This window comes from Urocampus carinirostris, chromosome 17 (assembly GCF_059441175.1).
Source record: "Urocampus carinirostris isolate Australia breed hairy pipefish chromosome 17, RoL_Ucar_1.0, whole genome shotgun sequence".
Classification (NCBI taxonomy): domain Eukaryota; kingdom Metazoa; phylum Chordata; class Actinopteri; order Syngnathiformes; family Syngnathidae; genus Urocampus; species Urocampus carinirostris.
In genome coordinates, this window is record NC_142365.1 from 8286571 (window position 1) to 8314080 (window position 27510).

The window sequence follows — 27510 nt, forward strand, 5'->3', positions numbered from 1 at the left end:
GGAAACAAAAAGTTTTGGGGTTTATTTGGGGTGTACCTGTGGCAGCAAGATGGCCAACCCTCATGTTGCTCCAACAGTGGACCTTTTTTCACCAAGTTGCTTGGCAATTGCTCTGTCGCCCTTTCCAGCCTTGTGGAGGTTTACAATTTTGTCTCTGGTGTCTTTGGACAGCTCTTTGGTCTTCTTGTATGGGGGGGACAGGTGTCTTTAAGCAGCTAGTGACCTCAAACAGGTCCATCTGATTCTGGATAATACATGGAGTGCAGGTTGACTTCTTTCAGGGTCAGAATTCTAGATGATACCAGGTGTTCAAATACTTATTCGCAGCTGTATAACACAGATAAATAGTTAAAAAAATCATGCATTGTGATTTCTGGATTTTTCTTTTTAGTTTATCACCCTCACAGTGGACATGCACCAATGATGACAATTTCAGACCACTCCATGATTTCTAAGTGGGATATATAGCAAAATAGCAGGGTGTTCAAATACCGTATTTTCCGCACTATAGGGCGCACCCCCAAAAAATAGTTTTTGGTCCTATATCTTCCATACATAAGGCGCACCGGATTATAAGGCGCTACAATGGGAACGTCGACAAAACAGTCAGATAGTTCAATCAAACCTATTACCCCCTTAACATTCCGAAAGCTTGCAAAGAAGCAAATACGTGTCTCAGACATGTACGGAAACAGTGTCTGTACGATGTCACTCAAAGTTCCAAATATCATTCGGAAGGTTAAAGTCTTGGGATTCAAGAAATGCCAACCATTCCTTACTTTCTATTTTCTTTTTCACTCGCAACTTTACTGTGCATATGACAATAAACACTTGGAATTGAGTTTAATTTAAAAAAGACGCATCACAGAAACATCAAAATCGTTCTAAAACAAGATACCAGGAAAATATATAGCCGGAGTAGCTCACCGATGTCGTTGCGTTCAATAATAATGTGCAACCATGGTCCTCTTATATCCGTGAGTGTAGTAAATCCAGGAGAGTAAAATATTTACAGATACAGAATGGTAAAACATGTTTTCTCTATGCCGTAGACAACCAAACATGCTATTCACATTCATCTTTTTCGGCCAATTGCAGGCTTTGTTTTGCCCCTTTAGCCTATGCGAGCCTGTAAATGATAAAAAGGATCCACCCCCTTTACCTCCGAATAACTTTAGCCAATAGTGATCGATTCAAATGATGATTGACACATTGGCTGGGAAATGGAACGCCGGCATATGTATCCCAGCATACACCGCGGACCACATCGCATACGAGGAAAAATCTAGTCGGCGGCTGCATGCCTTCGTTGCGAGACCTTGCGACTTAATATTGATCCATATATAAGGCGCACTGTATTATAAGGCGCATGGTCAGTTTTTGAAAAAAATAAAGGCTTTTAGGTGCGCCTTATAGTGCGGAAAATACGGTATTTATTTTCTTCACTGTATGTACAAGTGTGGTTTTAATAGAAAACATTCAGTATCTGTGACACAATTCAGACTGCATAAACACTCTGCAAGTGTGAAGGGGATGAAGTTGAGTGGTGACACCCTCCTAAAGGGCGTGGGGTTCCATGGATTTTAATAACTTAAAAAAAAGAGCACATTTTATGTACAAGTGTGGTTTTAATAGAAAAAAAATCAGTATTTATAACACGATACAGACCGTCCTCCGCATAAAACGAAAGCAAGAGCGTCAGGGAGTGAAGGGGAAGAGGTTAAGTGGCGACACCCGCCTAAAAGGCGTCGCACTGTTATTGGAGAGTCGCCCAAACAGGTCACACGGCGGCGTCTCCATCTGGTCTTTGGCTTGAGAGATCTGCCTCAGCAGAGCTTTCCCTTCTTCCCGCGTCTGCAAAAAGATAGAGAGCTCAGGGGCGCCTCTTAAGAGATGGAATGAAGTCGTGTGTGTGTGTGGGGGGGCTCACGTCGTTGTAGTCGCAGCAGCACTGCGCGCAGACGGACGCCTCGTCGTAGAGTTTGTTTTTGAAAAAGTACTGACCCAGATATTTCAGGGCTGTGCTGACCTCGGTGTGTTCCAACTGCTCCTGTGTTCACAAGTGGACTTTAGACCTCGGGCCGGCTATAAAAGCCATTCGTGGGATTATGTTGTCGCCTTTTGAACGTAGGGTTTTAGGTTTATTTTAACAGTCCACCAGTCAACCACTATTGAAACGTTTAGCCGAGGAATTGGATAACTATCAAGTTTTTTAATCTAGCACAAAGTTAATTACGTGGCAAAATAATAAACACAAGAAAAATTGTTACAATGAAAAATAGATCTTTTATGAAATGAAATAAATGATTTGCATTTATATAACGCTTTTCAAGTCAATGACTTCCCAAGGCGCTCCACATTTCCCAATAGCGGCCTTACAGCCATGTAACCTGCTTATTGGGGGCATTAGGGGTTCAGTGTCTTACCCAAGGACACTTCGACATGTAACACGGACAAGCTGGGATTCGAACTGGGATCTCTTGATCCCAAGACAAGCGCTCTACCTCCTGAGCTACTGCTACTTTAGATTCATACAACAGTAAAATGAAAACACCCTAATAGGCAGGTCATGTCAGGTTTATTTGTGACGCCCTTAATCACAAAGAGTCTCAAAGGGCTGCACAGACCACAGATTATTGCAAACCACGGACTATTATGACACCATCCCCTGATCTAAAACCTACATGAAGGCAAGGAAAAACTCAAAAACCTCAACATGAGGAAAATGAAGAAACCTTGAGAAGGGACAGTCTCAAAGGGCTGCACAGACCACAGATTATTGCAAACCACAGACTATTATGACACCATCCCCTGATCTAAAACCTACATGAAGGCAAGGGAAAAACTCAAAAACCTCAACATGAGGAAAATGAAGAAACCTTGAGAAGGGACAGTCTCAAAGGGCTGCACAGACCACAGATTATTGCAAACCACAGACTATTATGACACCATCCCCTGATCTAAAAACCTACATGTGGGCAAGGAAAAACTCAAAAACCTCAACATGAGGAAAATGAAGAAACCTTGAGAAGGGACAGTCTCAAAGGGCTGCACAGACCACAGATTATTGCAAACCACGGACTATTATGACACCATCCCCTGATCTAAAACCGACATGAAGGCAAGGAAAAACTCAAAAACCTCAACATGAGGAAAATGAAGAAACCTTGAGAAAGTGTGTATTTTCACAAGAGACATAAATCTATAAATACAAATCTGTCCATTTTTAGGGACGGGCAAAAGAATCATAAATTGAAATCTCGTACCCTATTTTCCGATCGCAGGTTTTTTTTCATAGTTTGGCCTGGGGTGCGACTTACGCTCCAGTATTACCAGGTATAACATTTCACATGTTATTTTCACACTCAACCACAAAAAGCACTCTAGTCCTGTGTTGATCATTTCAACCTTGCCATGTTGTGCCGACAAATGTTCCCCCCTAGCATAATTCACTCGCACAAACGTCACTAAAATGACTTCGTACCTCGTTTTCTGGGGTCAATGTAATAGAACAGTAAGGCACCTAGAATTTGCACCTTTAATAGTTATCGCTTCTGACCAGGTTGAAAATATTTACTTTGGCGACATGACCCCACCTTTTCTTACTACTGGTTATCGGGACACAAACGTTCAGAAGATAAATATAAATATAAATATATTGAACTTGCTCAAAAGGAATTTCTAATTTATACATATGACTGAACAAAAATGGCACTGGAAAAAAAAAAGATCATGTTATTCATTCTAAAGTTATCTGAATAACTCTTAATACGTTACGTCCATACTGAAATTAACAGGCATGTCAATCGTGTAACCTTCGGATACCTACAAACTTGTTCAGGCCTCTGTTTAATTTCAAATTGCCCTGAAGGATGACATGTATGTTTCTGATGTTGGGTTTTATCAAATGAATTTCCCCCCAAAATGCGACTTATACTCCGGTGCGACATACAGTATGTCACAAAAGTGAGTACACCCCTCACATTTCTGCAGATATTTTTTACAATGTTTAATTAACAAACATTAAAGAAACATCGCATAGACATAATTAAGATAGGTCTGTGTAAAGCTTTTATAGCAAAATAAATTTATATTTCCCCCGGAAAAAAAAACCTAAAAATAGAGCTATCATTAACTTAACGCCCGGCATCAAAAGAGAGTACACCTCAAAGACACGACACCTAGATATGTCCAAACAAAGCACTACTTGTCATTTTCCAAGATAAAATGAGACTTGTTACTCTTGCTAGGTCTCAGGTATGAATATTGAGCAGGTGTGTTCAATTTGTAGTACACTATCATATCGGTCACTGAAACTCCCAAAATGGCACACCATGGCAAGGAACTCTCTGGGGACCTTAAAAATGAATTGTGGCACTACATAAGGCTGATTGCCAACACCCTGAAAATGGGCTGCACTACAGTGGCCAAGATCCTCCAGTGTTTAAAAAAAAACAGGATGTACTCACAACAGGGCTTGTGTTAGATGTCCAAAGAAGCTGAGTGAACGTGCACAACATCACATCTAAATGATATCTAAAAAAGATAGGGGCAGGAGTGTGCTGGGGAGATTAAAGAGGTGTGGGTCAGCCTGGAAGTACTTCAGGAACTTTCACTTTAGGGTGTGCTCACTTTTGTTTCAAAGGGGTTTTGTTATCGATGGCTATATTTTGAGTTTTTTGAAGGTTAAAATAAATTTACACTCTTATAATAGCTTTACACATTTAATTTCATTGTGTCAAAGCGATGTTTCTTCAGTGTTGTACAACTAAACACTATCATGAATTATCTGTAGACATGTGGGGTGTACTAACCTTTCTAACATACTGTAGGTTTTTTTCCCTTCTTAATTAAACATTTTTTGGCTGTAGAGACTTCAACTCCAGAGCAACTTATAGTCCAGAAAATACAGTAAACATTTGTTATCCCTGCCAACCAATAACAGGCACATTAGCAGCAGTAGAACAGTAAATACAACAAATATGATGTCCGTTTCATGGTCAACTGTTAAGTCTGTAACAAAAAGTACAAACTATTTTCAAGAGTTTGAAATCAGTTTTAACAACTGACCTTTGTTTTTCAGACTGCACGCATTCCATTTCTAACAGGTTTGTCAGTCACAGCCTTGCATAACACTCAGGCTCTCTTTTATGGAGAAATATACACATATAAAATGTACAATGCACGTCATAAAATCCGTATTAGCCTGAATTATGTGAACCAAGGCGAGTCAGACTTTGTACTTTTTAAATGCTTGTGCATCACCAACCTATCGCTGTGTCTGCCTTGAAAACTTTTTTATTGCCAGTACTCAGGCTAAAATGCTCCCAGACTTTACAAGTTTTGGTAAAGTTGATTTTGATGCCGGCATTTTGGTTTGTTTACGTTACTGCTCGAGACAAAGACGCTATAGGCTATTGCGCATGAGCGACTCTCAGTAGAGATTATGATCATGTAGGGATTCCTCTCTCTGTTGGAAAAATGTGTCTGGCTACAATACTCGAGATTGAATTTCCTTGTCTATTATTTCTATTATCTATTTTTGTCAACAACATCGACTAATTGTTGCAGCCCTACTTTTAAAAGCTTGTCTGTCTAATGTGGCGTTTGTGTTAAAAAGCTTACCCCACAGGAGAAGACGTCTTGGGCAAAAAGCATGTAGCTCTGAGCAGCGTCGTCACTTTCGTTCAGCTGTTCATGCAACCTTAATGTGAGAAATATATTAAACGCTTACGGATGTGTAACACGAATGGTTGCCACTTACTTGGCCATTTTGAGCAAGGCCATCTTCTCGACATCCCCGACGGAGTATGCCCTCCAGTAACACTGTAGAATAGAATAGAATATACCTTTATTGTCATTGTTACAAAATGGTTTAACATACTGTGACAACGAAATTGGGCATGACACTCCAGTTTCACACATTCACAGTGAGGTAAAAAAGCCAAGAAGATAAAGGAACAGAGAAGATAAGGTTATAAAACAAGGAGGATAAGGTTACAGTCATAATTTACACAAGTAATGTCGGCATGTAGGATGTTACATACAGTTTGGTATCTTAAGGGTTTGTGCAATATGCATTTGGTGCAAAAATAGTCATCATAGTGCAAAAAATATAAACAGTTTGCCCTTCAAAACATGTCTTTACACAAGATATGGACACTACTGTGCCTAAAGTTCCGCCCGATGTTTAGCAGCTGGCTTAGAAAATAAAATCCTTACCTGTAATATTGAACAAATCTAACAAATACGAGGTAACCCCTGGAGACATTTCTTCAAATTATATCTCGGAAAAGCTCAGAAAAGCTAAGATCTCAGAAAAGCTTTTGGCACCATCAATCACAATTTAGTTATCAATAAACTGGAACGTTATGGGATCAGAGGGGTAGTATTGCACTGGGTGAGGAGTTACTTGGTTTTAGGGGATTAGGAAGCAAAATGGAAAGTGAGGAGATATCACGCACATTGTCATGCTTGAACATTGCTCGTGGCGTCCCCCAGAGGTCAGTACTGTTCAACCATTGTATAATTGACATTTGTAAGTAGGGTTGGGACGATATGCTTTAGTCACGAATCAATTGTATCACGATACTAAGGTGCCGATTCTATATTATCACAATTTTCGATAATTGCGATTCTACAAGTATTGCGATCTGATGTAATTGATGATTGAAATTTAATTTTCTTTAGAGACATTCTTAAACAGTACTACTATGCAAATACTTAAAAAAAAACATAGAGAAACACTACAAAAATACCACTGAAGAAATATTACCACAGAAATACTACAAAAACTACAATGGGAATACCAGAAAACTACAACAGAAATACTAAAAATATACAAAAAAATCAATGAAAATTCTATGGGAACAATACAGAAATACAACAAAATTACTAGTATGGATTTACTACAATACTACTGCAGAAATACCACAAAAGTATAATTATAGTAGTACAACTAAATACTACAGAAACACTACAAAAAAATAAAACTTCTGAAATAATACACAGGGATCAGAATGGAGATTTTCATTTTCAGCTGAAATAGCCAGGGTCCAGGAATAAAGCAGGGCGGAGCCCCCCCCCCACCGACCCCCCCCAAGCTCCTGGGTTTTAGGCAATTTACTTGTCCAAAACCATGCTTATATTTATCATTTAAGTAACATTTTTAGAAGATTAAAATAATTTGCCCACATAACTGATTTTTTTGTAAATACTGCAAGATAAGTTCAAATGCAGTTCAGTCCCTGCAGCTTGAGCAACAATGCGGCCAATTTTTCTAACGGCCGCCAGGATGCGCCAGAGCAATAAAGGAAAGAGTGAGACAGTAGGATTTTGAATTTGTTTGCTACGCAAGAGAAAAAGTGAAAAAGTCGGAATGCCTTTGGGGTTCAAAAACAGCGGAAATCCGCGGAAAATTCTGATTCCTGAATACAAAGACATTTAATATATACATATAACTACAGGAATACTGCTAAACTAAATATTAATTTATTGCTTAAAACAGGGAAATAATGTATTAATTTCAATTGCGAGCGGTTCAAAACCATTTTAAGAAAACGTATCAATTTTGAAAAAAAAAATACAAAAAAGAATACAACATGTCAATTTAAAAATATATTGAAAAATTAAAATATCATTGGAAAGAATTGGATCCCTTAAGCACTAGGGTGGAAGGGGCACCATTTCCTGTGGTGAGTCTTGAGCAAGTACAGCCTGGTGGCGCCCATCCCTGTCCAGGCCAGCATGTTTCCACCTTTCTCATGTTAGGTAAATGTGCGAACCACTGCACTGCAGAAACACTACAAAAAATAATCTCCTTCCTGGAAACATCCAAAAATTGTTTTCTTAACAAAGTTGTGGATCATAATTGGCGGGGAGCAAATAACCTTTAAACATCTTCGTGTTTGCGCGACACTAAAAGAGTTTTCACTTTTTAAATGTGCAGTAAAGCTTTGGAACGGGTTGGGTGCGGAGCTCAAGCAATGTTCAAGCATTGCTCGGTTCAAAAAGTGGTACAAAAACAGCGCAATCACAGGCTACAGGGAAATGGAAGGCTTTGAGGATCACTAGGTGTTTTTCACAGATCATTTATACACATGTTATTTACATATGGTAATTTTCATATATTTATTACGATGATTATTAGCGTTATTTTTTTTCCTCTCCCTTTTGATTTGTATTACGAACTGATGTAAGTATCTATATTCCTGAGGTGGACACTATTGATGAGAAAGTCGTAGTGGTGGGATTACATAAGCATATTCTTCTGTTACTCCTTTTCGGACGTCTCACGTTAACGTTGTTTTTGTATCATTGTTCATGATCGAAATAAAGTTTTCAATCATTACTTCATTCATATTACACAACAGGAGAAAAACAGGAATAAATGAATAATTAAAACATACAGCCTGGAGCTGACTACTGTTTATTTTATATACCTTCTTGGCTTCAGCAGTCCGGGACAGTTTTTCGTAGCTTTCACCCAGTGCAACCAACATGCGTGAGTCATTGGGTCTGATGAGGTAAAACAAAGAACAGTGAGTTATAAGCAATGTTTTTTGCCCCAGTTTCAACACTCCTTACAGTCCGGCACAAACCTGAGCTGCTGGGCCTTTCGGTAGTAGTAGAGACAGTAGAAAGGCATCTTGAGGATTTCGTACGTTTGACCTAGGCCGTACCAAGCCCGGTAGTCCCGCTTGTTGACTTCAATGGCGTGTCTGACAGAAAAGAGCTCTCAAACGCGAGCACAATGGCGATCGTCAAAGCCGAGTCGGTGACTGACCTGTAAGCTTGAATGGCGGCTGATGTGTTCTTCATCTCCATATACTCGTGTCCCATGAGGGTCCAGGCGCTGAGACAGCGAGGGTTGAGCTTGAGGGCCCGTTGGAAATATAATGCTGCCTTTTCGTGCTGGGAGCGCAAACTGTAGTAGTTACCTAGGGGGGAAAACAATGAAAGACCTCCATCCAAGCAAATGGGAAGTTTCCAGTGATGAATACGAACCAATGACGCAGCACGTCTCCACTCTGTACTTGTCAATTTCCACTAAAATGTGGGCTAAGTAACTCAATTCTGGCTTCATGTTCTGTGGAAGAACACAATCAAACAGTCATTTTTGTACACGACAAGCTCCGTTATATTTTTTTCAAAAGCTTTACTTTGACGTAGAGCAAGTTTGAGAACGTGTCCATGTTGTCAATACGATAGGGATCCTCTTCTCTCAATTTGTTGAACAATGCCACCGCCTGGTCAATATCTGCAATGACATCACATTTAAACCCCAGCAGGCTCAAAGGAACACTGTTTAAGCGTTGATCTACGGCAGGGGTATTCAACTTTGTGTAATTTAGTAATAACCAGTGTTGGGACTCAGGAGTAACGCACGACAAAGGAAAGCATTCCAGTAAGGCTATTACTTTTCCTTTTTTAGGGATGTTAGGACATGGTGCGTTACTTTTAAAAGCAGATCGTGGATTATAATGGCTTAAAACTCAATGACTCAATGATTGGATTCAAAGGCATTATGAAGGCGGGGTAGAACATCACCTCTCATATACCGATGATCTGCTCATTTATATTTGTGATCCCCTCAAAAGCATCCCAAATATTCTCGATTTACTGTTCTCATTTGGTGATATTTCTGGATACAAGCTAAACATTTCTAAAAGTGAATTTTTCCCAGTTAATCGGGAGGCCAGGGAGATGTTGCATAATCTAATATCTTTCAAAATTGCTCCCATTAGTATGAGATACCAGGGTGTATTACACATTCTGCAGGTACACTTAGTGATTTCTTTAGGTAACTTTTACATCTGCAATTAAGTCAGACCTACAAAGATAGAGTTCCTTGCTTCTCTCTCTGAAGGTAGGGTAAAGACCATAAAAATGAACGTACAACCCAAGTACCTACATCTATTGCAATGTCTCCTAGTATTTTATCTGATATCCTTTTTTGATTGATAGCATGGATTCCATATTTGTTTGGGCTGGCAAACAAGCCAGAGCTGGCAAATCTTTACCACAACCAAACAGGTTAGTGGGTGGGCTGGGTCTTTCTAATTTACTATTGGGCCAATAATACACACAAAATGTCACTCTGGTTCACTGCATCGCAAACAGACTGTAGCTAGGTTTGGTTGGAGGCTGATTCTTGCACTACATTGCTCAGAGCGCTGGCATGTGGGACTGTTTCGGTCCCGTATTCTAAGTTTTAGACTAATACAGTGGTTGTAAATACATTCAAAATTATGGTCTCAAATCAGGCGACACTTAGAGTAGCTGTCACTGCCTAAGGCGACGCCCATCTGCAATAATTACCTTATCACAGCAAGCTATGACAGATGGACTGTTTAAAACACTGGAGCAACAAGGCCTGTGCTATATTATATGTTAAAAATATATTTTCAATTTTTGATCAATTATGCACCGTATTTGGTTGGAAAAGCTCTGGACTTATTTGCGGTTCTTTCAGCTACTGGACTTTGCTAGAACACACACATTATCCTTTCCCCAGATCTTAAATTCCTTAAGGATTGACTTGGTTCTTGAGGCAAATCATCCACCCAAAAGTCCAGTTTCCATCCTCTACAACCCTTTGGGTGAAAACATAAAATGTACCCTAATGAAGGTAAAAGCTGACTAGAAAAAAACGCCCTGGTAGCCATTAGTTCCTCCACTAGCTGTGCAAGGCTGGCTCTTATTCAATTTAAGGTACTCCATAGACTCTATTATAGCAAACAGACTCATATGATTTTTCCATAGTTAAGCGACGAACATTGCAATAGGTGCTCTCTAAGTCCTTGTCACCTAACTCATATGTTCTGGTCATGTCCTAAACTATTGGAGATTATTTTTTGGGTGGATTTCAGATATTTTAGGGAAGTATATGAATCCATCGCAGCACTAAGCCATCTTTGGCAAGTCCTCTGACAATCTTTTGAAAACTGCTTTTCAGGGTAATGTTTTAGCCTTTGCTTCTTTGATAGCCTGTGGGAGGATACTACATTTGTGGAAGGCCTGAGAACAACCTGCCTTTAAAACACGGCTGTATGACATACTTCTTTAGTTCAAATTGGAAAAAAAAATTCAAATTTCATCTCAAGAGGATGGGACAGTGAATACTATACTCATTGGGAGCCTTTGCTGCACTATTTCGCTCCCACATGACAACATAGTATGATGTACCTGGATTTCAGGGTCTTGTGACTGCTAACTCTAAATTGTGTCAGGCCCATTATTATTATTTATTTTATTTCAGAGGCTTGTATGTTTTGGGGGCGATTCTTCTTTTTGAACATTGAAAGGTTTTTTATTATCTACTTTTTCTTTGCAACAGAAAGAAAAACCAAGCTACCAGTATGTTCGATTTTCTGTTATATTGAATGATTTTGTCAATTAAAAAAAAAATCAAGGGTCCACTTCTTCCACAGGTTGGAGTACACGTATTCTATTTATTTTATTATGTGTCTATTTTTTTAATTTAGTTTTAGGTGGTCGGCTTCAATGCGAGTACATACGGTAATTTGTAACTAGATACTGTAGTTACTTACTGAGTAATGCTCTAGTTTTGGGTATCGGTAATCTGGGGTGTAATGCAATTACTTTTCAAATGAAGCAATTAGTAATTGTAACTAATTAGCGTTTTTTTCATGCACCCAACGCTGGTAATAACATAATAAGAACATAGTAATGACACGATTAGTAATTTCAGAAACACATATTAAATTAATAGACCTTTGTGCTAGTCAGTAACAAAAAACAAGATTTCAGCTTAGAAAAGGTTGGTGACCCCTGATCTACACTATGGGTAAGACAATTGAAAGTATTTGAAATGAAAAACCTCGGATGTTGTGGTAGGCGACGGCCATCTGCGACGTAATGTACGTGCTCTTAGCAAAGCCGGCGTCCATCAGGTTCTGGTAATTCTGCAGCGCCTCCTTGATCATCTGCAGTTCCGTGTACATGTGGGCCATGAAGAAGTCCTTCATCCAGCAGTCGGCCAAGGACAGAGACTTCAACTAAAGGTGGACCAGATGAAAGACTTTCTGGTTATGTGCACTAGGGGTGGTGAGAGGGCAATCGCAATTCGGCTACATACCATTTCGATATTGGTGACCAGGTTGCTGAGCTCCAGCCACGCCCCCCAGTGAAGAGGGAGTGCGTGGATGGCCTCCACGAAAACTTCCACCGCCTCCTTTAGCAGGTCCAGTTTTCGAAGCACCACTCCGTACCTGCCGTTAAGAGTAAGTACGGCTTAAGAGTTTTAGAAGCATTAAAGTTAAAATCTTATTTCTTAAATTTTGCAACACTAATAAACTTTGGGACCAAATCCTTTTATGATTAATTTTTCTTACAGGTATAGGACAAAACCATCGAGCTCTCCTGCCATGTGCTTCTTACTAAGCTCCACTCTCAGTTCTCGCAAAGCTTCGTTGCGCACCTGACCCTTCTCCAAAGGACCTAAGAACAAGTATGTTGTGCTTATGATTCAACAACCCCCCAAAGTGAGTTTTTTTCTTTACAATTCTTACCCAAGTTGTCAACCGTCTCATCATCCTTCTTTTTTTCACCAGACTGCAAAAAAAAAAGAAACAAAAATGAATGATCCGTTGACTTCTCAAGTGTAAAAATGAGTGTTGAAGTGTTACCAGATAACGTGAATACATGTAAAGGAAGTAAGCCTTCTGACTGTTGCAGCCCTTTAAAAAGTAAGCGGCGCGGTCGTACTCTTTCAAATCCCAGTAGGATTTAGCCAGTGTGAGTGCGTCTAGGTCTCGTACGTCCTCCTGTAAGTGCACAACATGCAAAAACAACAAACAGTAGCCAGGTTTCAGATAGATGTCATTTCAGTTATTCCATGTGTAGTAGCCTGAAACAACTTACAGTATATATTTGGATTGCTCCTAATACATACTGTATAAAAATATTATTGGACAATTCAAATGGCACTGTCTTGTGCTGTTTATTTTAGGCATGGTGGAGAAAAGAACCACCACGCATGACACAAATCCTCCCTCCTGGTAATCATCCCAGTGGCAGGGATGTTACCAGAGGGGGTCATGGGTGGGCAGTGCCCTACCACACATGTGCTGTGCCCACCAAAAGAAAAGTGGATGTAGGAAAATGAACAAAAGAAGAAAACTATAAAAACAAGGAAAATAAAGAAAAAGGGATAAAAGACAAAAAAGCAGAAGTACTTAAAAAAACTAGAAAAAGAAAAAAAGACTCTCCCTTTAGTCAGTATACCAACAATAATGTAATATTCACAAAATGAATGATTTTTAAAAAAAATATTATTTTACTATATTATAATAGCATTTACTTTTTCACCCTCCAGTGAACTTTTAACACGTTTAAACTCCGAACGTTTTAATACATAGCAACCTTTAAGTAAAGCAACTGTAATCCCTGCGTGGAACAACAAAAGGTCAACTCAAAATACATATTGACTTTCCAGTGTGGCAACAAATAAACGACAAAATACAAGAATAAACTAAAGTGTGTTTTTTTTTTAAACTAAATTGTAAAACACATCCCTGAAAAAAAATTAGATTTTCAAAATCTAAAACATTAAAAAAAACTTGTTCAACCTCTCATATAGTCAATAAATTTAAAGTCAACAGCATAGAATCCATGGGCAAAAAATGCACATTGATTAATCAAAAAAGAAAAAAAAGCGTCTAGAAGGGAGCTGGCTGTCTATTGTTTTAAATAATGAAACCTGTAGTAAAATGCAGCTGGAACCACCAGAACACTGTTGGTTATGTATAACGTGCATCAGTGTTTTGCAAATGAAATTGAGGTGATAGTGGTTGTGCCTTCCCCCCATGCATTTTACGCGCCCCCTGCCACTGATGTCGGGTGACGCCACTGCTCGTTGGTCATTTATCAGAAGCCACTATGAAACTCTAAGTACTTTCAGTTTAGTAAGAGTACAAACCTCTGAAAAGGGCTGTGGTGATGATGGTAATGCATCTTTGGGAAGAGGATCCAAAGCAAAGGCCAACTCGGAAGCCCTAAATAGAAAAGGCAATGGTGGCGTGTCATGACTCATGAAGTCGAACATATCCATCCATCCATTATCTGCACCGCTTATCAGTAGAGTCGCGGGAGTGCTCGAGCCCATCCCAGCCATCCTCGGGCAGTAGGCAGGGGACACCCTGAACTGGTTGCCAGACAGACGCAGGGGACACAGGGACATACAATTCGCTCGCTCATTCACACCTAGGGACAATTTGGACCGGCCAATTAATCTGACATGCATGTTTTTGGAATGTGGAATGCCCGGAGGGAACCCACACAAGCGCGGGGAGAACATGCAAACTCCACACAGGAGGTTCGACCTCATGACTTCAGAACTGTGCCGCACACGCGCTAACCACTGCCCCGCCGTGCAAACATTTCCATTTAAAATAATACAATGTTCATGGGCAGCACGGCGGCGCAGTGGTTACCGCGTGTGCGGCACAGTTCTAAGGTCTTGGGAACCTCTTGTGTGGGTTCAAATCCAGCTACCGGACTTCCTGTGCGGAGTTTGTATGTTCTCCCCGTGCTTGCGTGGGTTTCCTCCCACATTCCAAAGACATGCATTTCAGGTGGATTGGCCGGTCCAAATTGTCCCTAGGTGTGAACGAGCGAGCGAGTTGTCTGTCCCTGTGTGCCCTGCGATTGGCTGGCAACCGGTTCTGGGTGTCCCCTGCCCACTGCCCGATAATTGCTGGTATGGGCTCCAGCACCCCCGCGACCCTACTGAGGATAAGCGGTGCAGCTAATGAGATGGGATGAGATTAGACAATGTTCATTTTTTATGTGCTTTAAAGAAAACTCATCTTAGTCCACCTAACTATGTTAATGTTAGTTTAACGCATTGCTTTACTACGCTCGCATAAATAGCACAGATAAAATACTTTAACATACACGCGTCATCTGATGGTTTAGTGTTTACGATTTTAGTTTGTTGTGATAAAAGAAATGCTAACATGCTAACAGGCAACTTCACCGCAGCGTCAGGACAGGCAAAATAAGTCCCTTCCCCAAACAATGTCTTAAAGTCTTTGTTACCACTTAGCGCTGTGTAAAAGTCCTCTCTCTTCACACAAACATGCAACAGACAGGAGTTGCTTCTTGATTTGAACTAGGTCTCTAAAATCATCATGGAGCGCCGCCATGTTCATATTTGTCAAAGAAGGCTCGCTATTGGTTGACTTTTTTGACATGTTGCCCCGCCCCGTGACGTTAATGTCGCTTTTCGTACTTATTCTTGACGCACAGTAGCGTCCTTATTTATATTAAATATTATATTTTATCGTTCTTAGCACCTATTTTTTTGCAATTATGATATTTAATTCCTTTTATATGTAAGCAAGAGAAATTTGTATTCCCCCAGAACGATTACTGCCTTTAAGAAGCATAAAAAAATCTAGGAAAAATATCCACCCTATGTATAGAAGAATTATTATTCATATTCTATTCTTATTTTTGCTGATTTTTATTGCATTGTTTTATAATGCTCATGCAACTTAAGCCACAAACTTCATTGTAATATATTATCCATCCCCATAATCCTTTTTTTATCTTTCCCCCCATTCAAGTATGTAACCATACGCCTTATTTCAATGTGAACAATGTACACTAGATTGTAATAAAAAAGACTAGATCATAATTCGCGTTCAAAAGGTGGGAACATGCACAAGTGTGGGAAGATTATATGACCAACAAAACTTTCTTGAAATAGTATTTGTCACTATCATATTTACTGTATAAAACAAACATTTGACATCAGTGTAACAGAGTTGAAATTTGATTGTTTTGATTTTATTTGAATTCCACAAAATCTGTGTTTTTGTTGCATTACTGTTAAAACTCTGGTACCGCATTTATTTGTTAAGCCATGGGCGTGGGCGACTGTCTTTTTCAGTTGGCACTTTATGGGCTTCTGCGCTTGCCGTACCTTCAGCTATATCACCTCGTGCTGAAGGTAAGCGGTGCCCAATATGAGTTTAAGTAAAAGTTCATAGTTTGCTGAATATAGGAACTATTTTTGTATATAAATGTACTTAAGTTGTGCTAAAGGATGAATAAAAAAGCACTAATTAAAAGTAAAGTAATCCAGCTTGAAACGATGATTACTGTGATGCAACATGTTTCAATGCAACCACGCCACGGTGTGCAGCATGTTGAATGATGTTTTTGTATTTTTGTTAATGTTTTGGATGTATGCAGTCGTGCACAGACGCCCAGACTTATTTGTATTGTTTATTGAATGCAGGTACGTGGGAAAGCTATGTTCATTGTTATTATTAAGGTTTCACTATCAATGTGCTCACAGGTTGTTTGCTTGGCATACCTTCAGCTATATCACCTTGTGCTGAATATGTATGCAGTCGTGCACAGACGCCCTGACTTATTTGTATTGTTTATTGAATGCAGGCAATAAACCGAGTGACTGTGAACCCTTGTGTCGCGCATGATTGAGGGTCGTTACATAAGAGGCCATGCTTTAGCCCACGGGTGCTGGAAAAATACCAATCGAGCTTTTGCTTTAAGGTATGTCAACATATAACTTATTGACCTTTATCAGGCAGTAGATACGTTCTGGAATAAATAGATAAAATGCTAATCATACCATAAAAATATGTCTGTCGCTTTAGCTATGCAGTGTACATTTCAATGACCTGTCCAGCTATTGTCATTCAAAATTTTCATCTTGTGTAAATGAAATATCACAAAAAGGGTTCTTCAAAGTGTTACAAAAACACATTTTATTTGAAAGTTCGACATGAGTCCCTCAGTTCAGTTTATCAAAATACTTCAGCTTGCCTGCAGGGTCTGGAATGATCTGCAGAAAAAGATAAAGTACAATCTCATTATGGTACACCAAATAATCCGGAATGAAGAATAAAGTATCATGGTATCACAACTTTTACATTTCTTTTGTAAAATAAGTTGTTTTTTTATGTTGAAAGGACTGCAAACAGTCATACTCACTGTGTCACTGCCTGGCTTCCATCCAGCCGGACAAACTATAAAAATACATTTAAATTAAGTTAGTAATTGAGGATAACATCCGCAGAAATCTTTTGATTAGATTTGGGTTTGTATGCTCTAATACTACATGTTGGCTTTTCATCTTTAAATTAAGTGACATCATACCTTCTCCATGTTTGTCAGTGTACTGGAATGCTTGAACCAGCCGAAGTGTCTCATCTACTGACCGTCCCACCGGAAGATCATTCATGGTGATCTGCCTCAGGACGCCTTTGTCGTCGATGATGAAGAGTCCCCTGGAAATGCCAATTTTAAGAAATGAGAACCTGAACTATGTGATGAGTACAAACACTAAAACCAATTTGAGAGCTGTACCTCAGTGTGTGGCCCTGATCTTCCAGGTAGACTCCATAGTCTTTGGATATTTGGTGCGTAAGATCAGACAAGAGAGGGATTTTCATTGGTCCAAGACCTCCCTGCTTCCTGGCCGTATTTATCCTAGGAAAGGAAAGGATGCACCATTATTATTTTTTCCAAAATATCAGTAAAGTAGACCCTCAGGTCCCCCTGCTCTACAATGTTTTCACTTTTTATTCCGGACCCTCTTTACAGGATTTTCTCCCCTATAAGACGTCAACAACACACTTATTTTGCGTGCCCAGACACTTTGCGGCGTTTGTGCAAATAATAAGTTACGCTTCTAAGATGCTTGTCTGCTATTGGTCGACGTAATATAAAATGCAAATCTGCTATTTAATCGCCTCAAGGCATCATAAAAATGCTGATATGCTATTGAATGAACAACCTCCTACAATGCTTTTCATGCCATCCAGTTCAGAATCTCAAGTGCTTCGTAAAGACTTACCGAGTCGGCAATAAAATACTGGGTTTTTGTACTCTACGCTATCCATCCCGAGATTTCGTGTTATGCTAAAGGAAGAAGCAAAAACATAACCACGGAAACAAAGCTTATGATTATCAACAAAAACGAAAAGGTCACTTTGCCGGTAACATATCAACGATTGGGACTAATATTAAATATAAGGAGGCGAATAAAGAAAGGAAATCATCGAAAGGGAATTTTTAAAATCTGTTTAATTTTTAGTCTGCCGTCTCCTCCCCCTGCATCCACCTGCTACTCCACTTGACCAGCTCAAATCACATCACACCAAAGAAGAAGGATAGGCACCAAGACTCACCACAGGAAATTGTGCCCCTACATCCCTAGTGGTTAAGGCGTACAACCGATCATATTTCCTTTACAAGTATTTTTAAAAATGCTCCTTAACCATACACTCAAATATTACAAATTAGTAGTATTTAATACATATCTTTGTACTACAATTTTGTATTGTTTTTATCTGGGATATCAGGTGTTCCGATTGCATTTGCAACGCATTGCCATAGGTTTCTATCCCCCGCTATATGGCAATTTCACATTACGATCCACACCTCAGAACTGATTAATGTCGTATCTCAGGGTTCTACCGTGACACCAAACGTTAACAGAGAGATATTTATGCAAGCCAACAGTATATGGGGTAAAACGGTTATCAAATATTACTGCATAATTTTATCTGATCTATGTCCTGCTGTGCAAAAGAGATGCTTTCTCTTTGAGGCAACATATAGGATGAAACCAGAGGCGGGGAAAACTAGCGCCATTTATAAATAAAGCCGAGTTGAACAATGAGATTGTGTCAGGTTACCATGCCAGGTGTGTGAACTGGGAGTCCACCGAGCAAGCGACCACCTCAGTGTTGATGGCCTGAAACTCATGCACCCGGTCACTGAAGGCAATGATCTCGGTCGGGCAGACAAACGTGCTGGTGATGGAGGACAAAATGAGCAACACTTTTCACCTGCAGCCATTTTTTATTTGATTATGGAGACTCACAAGTCCAGAGGGTAAAAGAAAAAGACCAAGTATTTGCCTCTATAATCAGACAGCTTCAGCTCTTTGAATTCACCATTGATGACTGCTGTTCCTTCCCAGTTTGGCGCAGGCTTTGAAACTGAAAGATTGGCGACAGTAACACAAATTATTGAACCTAATACAAGCAACATCAATTGTACAGACAAGGGAACATGTGGAACATTAAAATATTTGTTTGTCCTGAACCAAAATAACAATAACTGAGGAAAGGAAACCTAAGTGGTCTCATCCAGACCACCCCCTCGCCTTCTGACAGACACTATAGTCAAGTCAAATTTATTTGTATAGCCCACATGGAGTCTCAAAGGGTTGCACAGACCACAGATTATTGCAAACTATAGACTATTATTACATCATCCCCTGACCTAAAACCTACATGAGGGCAAGGAAAGACTCAAAAACCTCAACATGAGGAAAATTAAGATACTTTGAGATGGGACATTTTTTCTATATTTGGTTTTTAAACAAATTTTTTGAATGTGGTTTTTTTTTTGTTAAAACATTCTCATTTAATTAATATTTTTAGTATAAAAATATGAATTAAGGCAATAATGTTTATCATATTAAGATTATTACTATTCATCTAATAAATATTGAGTGTTTTTTCATTTAATTTATATTCTTATGAAATGCGCATGGATTAATGTTATTTTTTTAATATATAAATTTAAATTTTTAAAATGTGTTTCCTAGTCTTGAATCATTCTCATCATATCATCACAAAATCTTATCAATAAAAAAAATTGTACATTCATTTTTAAACATTTTTATAGATCCCATTGTAACCATTCTAAATCACACACACACAAAACTGTTTTGTTTTTTTTAATTTTACATATTTTGTATTCGTATCAAAAAAAATTATATTCATGTTTTATTAATCTCCTACTTTAGAAATATGTTTCTGCGAAATGTAATTGCACGCACTATTTAGGCCAGTTTACAAGCACTACCTCTTTATCCCCACATGCTTCTTGGTCTTTTATTACATGTTTATCCTGGAGTGACACGTCAAATCTCGTTGTAAAAATTCTGAACTTGCTAAACACTAATGCTAACTTACCATGATGGCATTATTAACCGCTAATTATGCTAGACAACAAACAGAAGTTTTTGTTGTAGTATAAATACAATCAAATCAATACAATAAAGACTATTCTGTAGGACGTGCTTACAAATACAAAAAACATTATTTTTTCATGAACGTTGTTAATTATATTGTTAATTAAGTTGTAAATCAAGGGCATTTGTACATTTTACCTGATTTGAGATTTCCAATGTGAAATATTTAATTGTAAGAGACATTAATTAGAATTTTCTTGTTTGTCATTGATAACAGTTTTTACGACGAGTTTAATCATGGCAATCCAGGATAAACTCGTAAAAAAGACTTAAAAGGGAGAGAAGTAATATAAAAATAATGTCAGGATAAAAAGGCAAAATAGAATAGAATGGAATATACCTTTATTGTCATTGTTACAAAATGGGTTAACATATTGTGACAACGAAATGTTAACAAGGTAGTGCTTGGAGACTGGCCTAAAATGTAAGAGCAGCAAATTAGATTATACATTAAAAAACAACTAGTATCTTAAGACAAAAACAAAGGAGCCTTGCATAGTAAGAATTAGAATTGTGATTAAAGACAACGTCATAAATATGGTTTACAACGAGATTAGACATGGAACTCCAGAATGAACATGGAATACAAGGCTCAGAAGAGGGTTTTAAAATAGAAAAGAAAGTCAAGATAAATAGGAAAATATTTACAAGGTACAATGTGTAGATTGGCATGAATTATAAGTGCATCCAAACAACATACCTTGGTGCACTAAAATTTCAAATGTTCAACCCTTTTAAAAATTTAAATCTACTTAAAAATAGTTTCCCCACCTGACAGTTGTGTTGCACTGGCAAGCTTAGTTGTATCACCCCACTGAGAGGTCGACAAATTGTCTGCCATAATGGTTTAGGATTGCAATACAATTAGAAAGAAATTAAATCTTTACAAGCGGTACACCGTGTCTAGATTTTCCGGTCTAGTCCAACCCATTTTTGTGTGTCTTTGCCAGGCTGTGTCATGTGCGCAGATGACGAAAACAACATTAAAGAATGACGTGTCCTATTGCCAATTTATCATCCAGCCTAATGGCTGTGTGCAATTTATTTTTGACACATAAGAATTACAAATGCACGATTTAATAAGCGTAAATACTGCATGTTTACTCTTACTTTTAGCTTTGCTGAGGTGCAAGGAATGATCGGAAACGGGCACGCGTGAAGCCTCCCCAGGATAGACGTGTCCCCCCGCGTAGTTGTGACACTGGGCGTTCTTGACCTCTTGCCCGCATGAAAACGTGACAAAAAGCAGCAGAGTGGCACAAAAGAATTGTCTTTGCACGTTGAGGTGAACTGAGGTCTCCATCTCGTAGTCCCTTTGAGTGCACGTAGACACTGGCGCGCGTATACGATTTTCGGATAGTGTTGTGGAGCCCAATTTGCAGGCGCTCTTCTTCTTTTGACTTTCAGTAACAGCGTGAGCGCCACTCCCTGGAAATATGTCGCCAATGCATATTAGATAGATAGATAGATAGATAGATAGATAGATAGATAGATAGATAGATAGATAGATAGATAGATAGATAGATAGATAGATGGATGGATAGATAGATAGATAGATAGATAGATAGATAGATAGATAGATAGATAGATAGATAGATAGATAGATAGATAGATAGATAGATAGATAGATAGATAGATAGATAGATAGATGGATGGATGGATGGATGGATGGATGGATGGATGGATGGATGGATGGATGGATGGATGGATGGATGGATGGATAGATAGATAGATAGATAGATAGATAGATGGATAGATAGATAGATAGATAGATAGATAGATAGATAGATAGATAGATAGATAGATAGATAGATAGATAGATAGATAGATAGATAGATAGATAGATAGATAGATAGATAGATAGATAGATAGATAGATAGATAGATAGATAGATAGATAGATAGATAGATAGATAGATAGATAGATAGATAGATGGATGGATGGATAGATAATTTATTCATCCCCACAGGGAAATTCACACTTCCAGCAGCATCCCTGCGCTGGAGAACAAAACAATAATAAAGCAAAAAGAATACAATACACACATACCCAATGTGACGTGTTAATACCCAATGTAGCGTGTTATTTAGAGTATCTAGATAGTGCTACACAGAATACACACTGCAATAAAAATACGGTAATATGCAATGTGGGGGGTGGGGTTTAATGTGGGCCTTTACTCCGCCGGGTGGAATTAAAGAGCCTCATGGCATGAGGAAGAAACTATCTCCTCAGTCTGTCTGTGGTACAAGACTGTGACAGCAGTCTGTCGCTGAAGCTGCTCTTCTGTCTGGAGATAATGCTGTGTAGTGGATGTGATGAATTGTCAGGTTACCAAGAATAAAATTACTAAATTTTGTGCAGGCTTGGGGAGTAAGGGAATACAAGGAACGGAAAAAATGATGTTGGCAAGCTTTTTGGATTTGTTTTCATTTTGTTTCTGTCGCATTTTATATTTGTTATGCCGGAGTTCAAAGAGATCAAAGCCAGGAGAGAAAGCTTACCACGTGTTGTGAGTCATCATTTTATTCATATTTAGTTTATTTTGTCTTTTATTAGCATATTTGGTATTGGAGTAATCCAAAAGTCATTGAAAGTAATCCAGTTAAAGTAACCCTACCCAACCCTGAATAATACTGTACAGAACTTTTCAGTCCTTGATTATGCAGTTCTTCCAAACAACTCTAGAGGCAGCAGCGTTCCAGAGACAAACGTTTACCTCCAGAATAAATGCATTGACGTTATGACGTCGTACGTGTGTGCGGCCCCGCGCAGCAACATGTCGCTTCATGGAGGTTTGTTGTTGTCAATTATTTTACTTGTTTTGCTTCATTTCCAATCCCGAGACGTAAAGTCGAGTGTATTTCGTTACACTTTTTTGGGGCGAACATTGTTAAATACGGTTTGAGGTTTGCTAACTTGATGTTCGGTCGACTCTGTCAACGTTAACTCGCTTTTGCTTAGCTATAGCTAGCTTTTAGCTACACCGATCAGTTAGCTAGGTAGACCAAACTAGCTTGGTTAGAGGCTGGGGACGACTACTCAATTAACTCTTTGGGTGCTTATATTAGTAAAGTTTTCTGCTGGGAAAAAATAAATTAATATCTGGCTAAGGAGCATATTGTAAAACATTTAATAATTTTTTTCAGCAAATTGCGAAATAAGTGGCACACATTCTTAAGCTGTGTTCTAAATCCAGCTCTGGATTCTTAATTATTATGATTTTTGTTTGCCAGTGATCAACCAATCTTCGAATCTATCCATCTATCCAACGATCTCTGAATTTCTTCCTTGCTTTTCTGTACTTTTTTGCATTCTAATAGATTGCAACTTTCCAAGCTTACACGTTCTCCTTTCCCCGGTTGTTTAATAGTAAAGTTTTGAATACAATTTTATTGCAAGGTGGTGAACTTGTGCTTTAATTGACACATTGCGTGTCCAGAAAGGCACTTTGAAATAAGATTTTATTTTCTTATTGTACACTGTTTATATAAAGCATTTTAAATGGCAATTGGGAAGTTTTTTTTTGTTTGAACAATTTTTTGACACTATTAACAGCAAATAAACGATGTGAGGTTTGAACAAATTTTCTCGACAATTTTAACAGCAATTAAGCACATTCACAATTTCGTATATGTGACAATATGACGTTTTAACATTTTTTTCCGACATCTTTAACAGCAATTAAACACACAATTTCATTATATTATATCCCAACAATATGAGTTTTTATCGACACTTTTAACAGCAGTTGAATACATTCACAATTTTATTATATCATATTCTAACAATATGAGGTTTGAACAATTTTTAAGTTGCTTAGAAATTAATTTGATTTGAATCATGGTCCTTGCATCTATTTGCGACATCCCGATGGCTAAATATTTCTAGACCAGGGGTCTCAATTATTGTGCCATAGGGGATTGGCGAGTTAAAACTTCAAAGCTTCTCTGAGTTCATGTTGGTTCGATTTGCAATTGCAGAGTTCATACTTAAATGGTGCTTCAAGTTAACTCAAAATTAAGCTCTTATTTTGCAAACGTATTCTGTTGCACAAATTAATGGTATCAATTTTGTTTTTTGCAAATTTTCCTCAAGAAAAAAAAAGATTTACTCTCGAAGAAAGGAGCCGACATGCACAAGCTTCCTTGAGGGCGAGGCCACCAACATGGTGCCCGCATGCAACAGTTAGCCCCATAAGAGCGGACTGGTTCTGAAAACGGCTCACTGGTGACAGGTCATAGTGATTTTCTATGACGTTTGGTTTCTAACTGGCATGCGAAATCATTCACATGATACCATTTTTTTAATACAATGCTACAAGTTTTTCCTTGCCGTCATGTGGGTTTTAGATCAGGGGATGCTGGATTAGTCGTCTGTACAGCCCTTCGAGACTTTTTAAGATTAAGGGCTATACAAATAAACATGACTTGACATGATAAGTGTCTTTACAATAAATGTTTAGTGGTTGACTTTGCTTATTTTAACCTTACTTCTAAATCAGAACCTGGTAATAACATAAGAAAATCCTAACGGCATAGTAATAATATACAAAGCTATTTTTGAAATTCATATTATAAAATGGTTGCCTATCGCACTAATCATTAACAAAAAAGTAGCTTTCGGGTTTAAAAAGGTTGGCGATCCTTCTTCCCACCTCATTGTCCTTGCTCAAAGAATTCTTTGTGATCATATCCCACTTTTTACCATGACTCCAGAGGAGGACGAAGATTTGGAGTGGGAACCCCCCACAGAGGCTGAGATGAAGGTGATCCAGGCCCGCAGGGAGAGACAGGACCAGATCAGCAAAGTCATGGGCGATTACCTTCTCAAAGGCTACAAGATGCTGGGCGAGTGCTGCGATGTCTGTGGTGTAAGTGTCACGTGTCAGAAATGCTGGCGCTTTCCTGTGTTATTGAGAGTGTTTTCTGTTTGCAGACCATTTTGCTACAAGACCGCACACAGAAGAACTATTGTGTCTCGTGTCAGGAGCTGGACTCTGATGTTGACAAGGACAACCCCGGTAAGATTGGGACATGCATGCACGCACATATTAGTCCTTGCCCTTATTTTCTGTTCCCTAATTTTGTGTTGGGTCTCTAGTATGCTTTTTATAAACCTGCAACGAGTGCACTTGAAAGTTGTCATAATTGCTCACTAGGCTCTGCCTTTTGGAGTGTAACACACAAACTGATGTTGGTATTTAAAGGAAATGTCGATCATCTACTCACTGTTAATCTGCACGACCCTAAAAATATAATTTAAAATCCCATATGTCCAGGTCACTGAATAAAAATGCTGTTTTCACAAGTCAATCATCACAATGTTTCCGATCCTTTTCGGAGCAGAGGCACTTGTTTCATTAAAAAAACATCAAGGCACTTCATGCCTCGATAGTGGTTTAATTTTAATTTTACTGTCAATAATATGCTTTTCTGATCATTTGTGGTCATTTGCCTGGATAGTAATGCAGGTCATTTTGTTAATAATTGTGATTTTTTATTGTCTTTTATCCTGTTTTCGGATTTTACTATGGTTTAATCTTGTTTAAAAAAAACTTAAAGTCTGTAAAAAAAATATATTTTTGAAAAAAGTGTATTTAATCTATCTGAACTGTTTCTGTTGTTGGTTTCTATTCATGTTACGGGAATTGGCTGATCACTGAAAGAAAGCAAATATAATATTTTCTGATCTATAGGGCGCACCTCTGAGCTATAATTCTGTGTTTTTTGCACATTTGCACAAAGATTTCAGATCATCACACAAAGAGAACCCAAGGAAATACAGTTTGGAAATTAGTGATTCGATTCCATTTATTTAGGCACCCAAAAAAATCCAGGCCTTTATGACCCTATGTGAAAAAGTAACTGCAGTTTGTATTTCCTTGAGTGTTGTGTCTGTGTATTATTAAAATCGGTTTGATGATCGGAAACCTTTTGTGAGTACTAAATATGCAAAAAAAACACCGAAATCAGGAAGAGGGCAAATACTTTTCGCAGCACCGTATCAGAACCACGGAGTCCACTAAAATGATTGTCCTATCAGCCCTCAATGCACAGGCTAGGCTGTCCCAGGTGCGAGAGCGACGTCTCGCGGCTCAGTCTCCGGCGTCGTCCGATCCGCCTCACGTCAACGGCGATGCCAGCGGCGACGCCACCGCTGACGCCACCGGCGACGCCAACGTCACCGTCCCTCAGCCCAGACCGGAGCACTGCGAGGGGGCGGCGGCCGGGGGGCGGGCTATTCCTCCCCCGCCCGTGGCCCCGACCGCCACGGCCTCCCCCGTTGCCATCGTCACCGGGGCGGCCGGCGTGGTCCAAGGGACGGGGGCCGCCGCCCGCCCTCAGCCACCCATCCCGGCCTTGTGCCCGGTGGCCCGGCGTCCGGTGCTGCAGGACGCCGAGGCCGCGGTGCTGAACAAAATGCGCTGGGCCAGCAGCCAGCTGCAAACTTGCACCTCTATGGAGTCCAGCATCCAGCTGTGCAACCTGATCTCCAGCTGCGCCGCAACCCTGCGGAGCCTGCGGGAGATCAGCCAATGAGGGCACTTTGCCCTTTGAACTCTTTGGCGGGCCAGCTGACGTCCCTGTGAGGAATGACGGCTGAGCCATGTTGTTGGGTTTGTTTTTGTAAGTTATTTTCTCTTTTCAAAGCATTTGGCCATTGAAAGAATTCTGCCATTGTTATGCTTGGCAACTGGTTCACTCAAGTATTTGTTGATGCGTATTAAAAGAAATATTATTCCTGTGAGCAAAACCTTTGTATTTTGTCTATTGCATTTATTATACATGCCAACGTTTTGACATTAAAAAGCATTAGTTGATCGTACCCCTTATTTGTATGCACGAAACACAATGGATTTTTACTAGTCATAGGTGACCGAACCCCCTAATCCCAGCTACCTTCGGGCAGTGGGCAGGGGACACCCTGAACTGATTGCCAGCCAGCCACAGGGCACACAGGGACAGACAATTTGCTCGCTCATTCACACCTAGGGACAATTTGGACCATCCAATTACCCTGACCGGCATGTTTTTGGAATTTGGAATCAAACCGGATTGCCCGGAGGAAATCCACGCAAGCACGGGCAGAAGATGCAGCTTTCCAGTGCTCCATAGAAGCTTTTTTCAAAATGTTTGATAATGGAAAATTATATTTCTGTCTGAAGACAAACCGTTTAATGATTTCCTAACAATAGAGATAGTATATATACACTAAGCATATATTGCCTTTGTTATAAAATTTATGTTAAGTTTTTAATTATTTTGCGGCTCTTTTTTTGATCCTTTATGGCTCTTTCACCATTTTGGGTGTGATGACTAAACCACTAGGGATCTATATACAGTATCGTAAAATGCATTAGATGGTGTCTTACATACACACTTACATTCAACATACTATTTTTACTAACGGTACGACGTTATACAACATTGTTTCTGAACTTTTTCCCATAATGCTCCATT

At 39.1% G+C, this 27510-nt stretch overlaps 3 protein-coding genes across 4 annotated transcripts; 1 reads left to right on the forward strand and 2 right to left on the reverse strand.

Moving 5' to 3' along the window:
- Window positions 1–1608: 1608 nt before the first annotated feature.
- LOC148349093 (cell division cycle protein 23 homolog) lies at window positions 1609–15201 on the reverse strand. Its single transcript, XM_088321722.1, has 16 exons — window positions 15064–15201; window positions 13943–14018; window positions 12651–12788; window positions 12534–12576; window positions 12357–12462; window positions 12101–12233; window positions 11843–12020; window positions 9162–9259; window positions 9007–9088; window positions 8786–8939; window positions 8601–8720; window positions 8442–8517; window positions 5765–5826; window positions 5626–5704; window positions 1931–2050; window positions 1609–1854 (listed from the first exon to the last, which is right to left on the reverse strand). Exons 1-16 carry the CDS (start codon window positions 15174–15176, stop codon window positions 1699–1701), a joined length of 1734 nt encoding a protein of 577 aa, XP_088177848.1. The 5' UTR covers window positions 15177–15201; the 3' UTR covers window positions 1609–1698.
- Window positions 15202–16736: 1535 nt separating this feature from the next.
- Window positions 16737–21450, reverse strand: prdx4 (peroxiredoxin 4). 2 transcript variants are annotated; one of them, XM_088321724.1, is made up of 7 exons: window positions 21158–21450; window positions 18887–19004; window positions 18699–18815; window positions 17365–17487; window positions 17155–17285; window positions 16990–17024; window positions 16737–16840 (listed from the first exon to the last, which is right to left on the reverse strand). In XM_088321724.1, exons 1-7 carry the CDS (start codon window positions 21348–21350, stop codon window positions 16790–16792), a joined length of 768 nt encoding a protein of 255 aa, XP_088177850.1. In that variant the 5' UTR covers window positions 21351–21450; the 3' UTR covers window positions 16737–16789. The 2 variants fall into 2 exon arrangements, with proteins under 2 accessions (XP_088177850.1, XP_088177851.1); XM_088321725.1 differs by lacking the exon at window positions 21158–21450 and adding an exon at window positions 20819–21061.
- A 1275-nt stretch (window positions 21451–22725) lies between these two features.
- Window positions 22726–26803, forward strand: znrd2 (zinc ribbon domain containing 2). The gene is made up of 4 exons (XM_088321723.1): window positions 22726–22842; window positions 24766–24920; window positions 24986–25070; window positions 26093–26803. Exons 1-4 carry the CDS (start codon window positions 22791–22793, stop codon window positions 26587–26589), a joined length of 789 nt encoding a protein of 262 aa, XP_088177849.1. The 5' UTR covers window positions 22726–22790; the 3' UTR covers window positions 26590–26803.
- The last annotated feature ends 707 nt before the right edge of the window (window positions 26804–27510 follow it).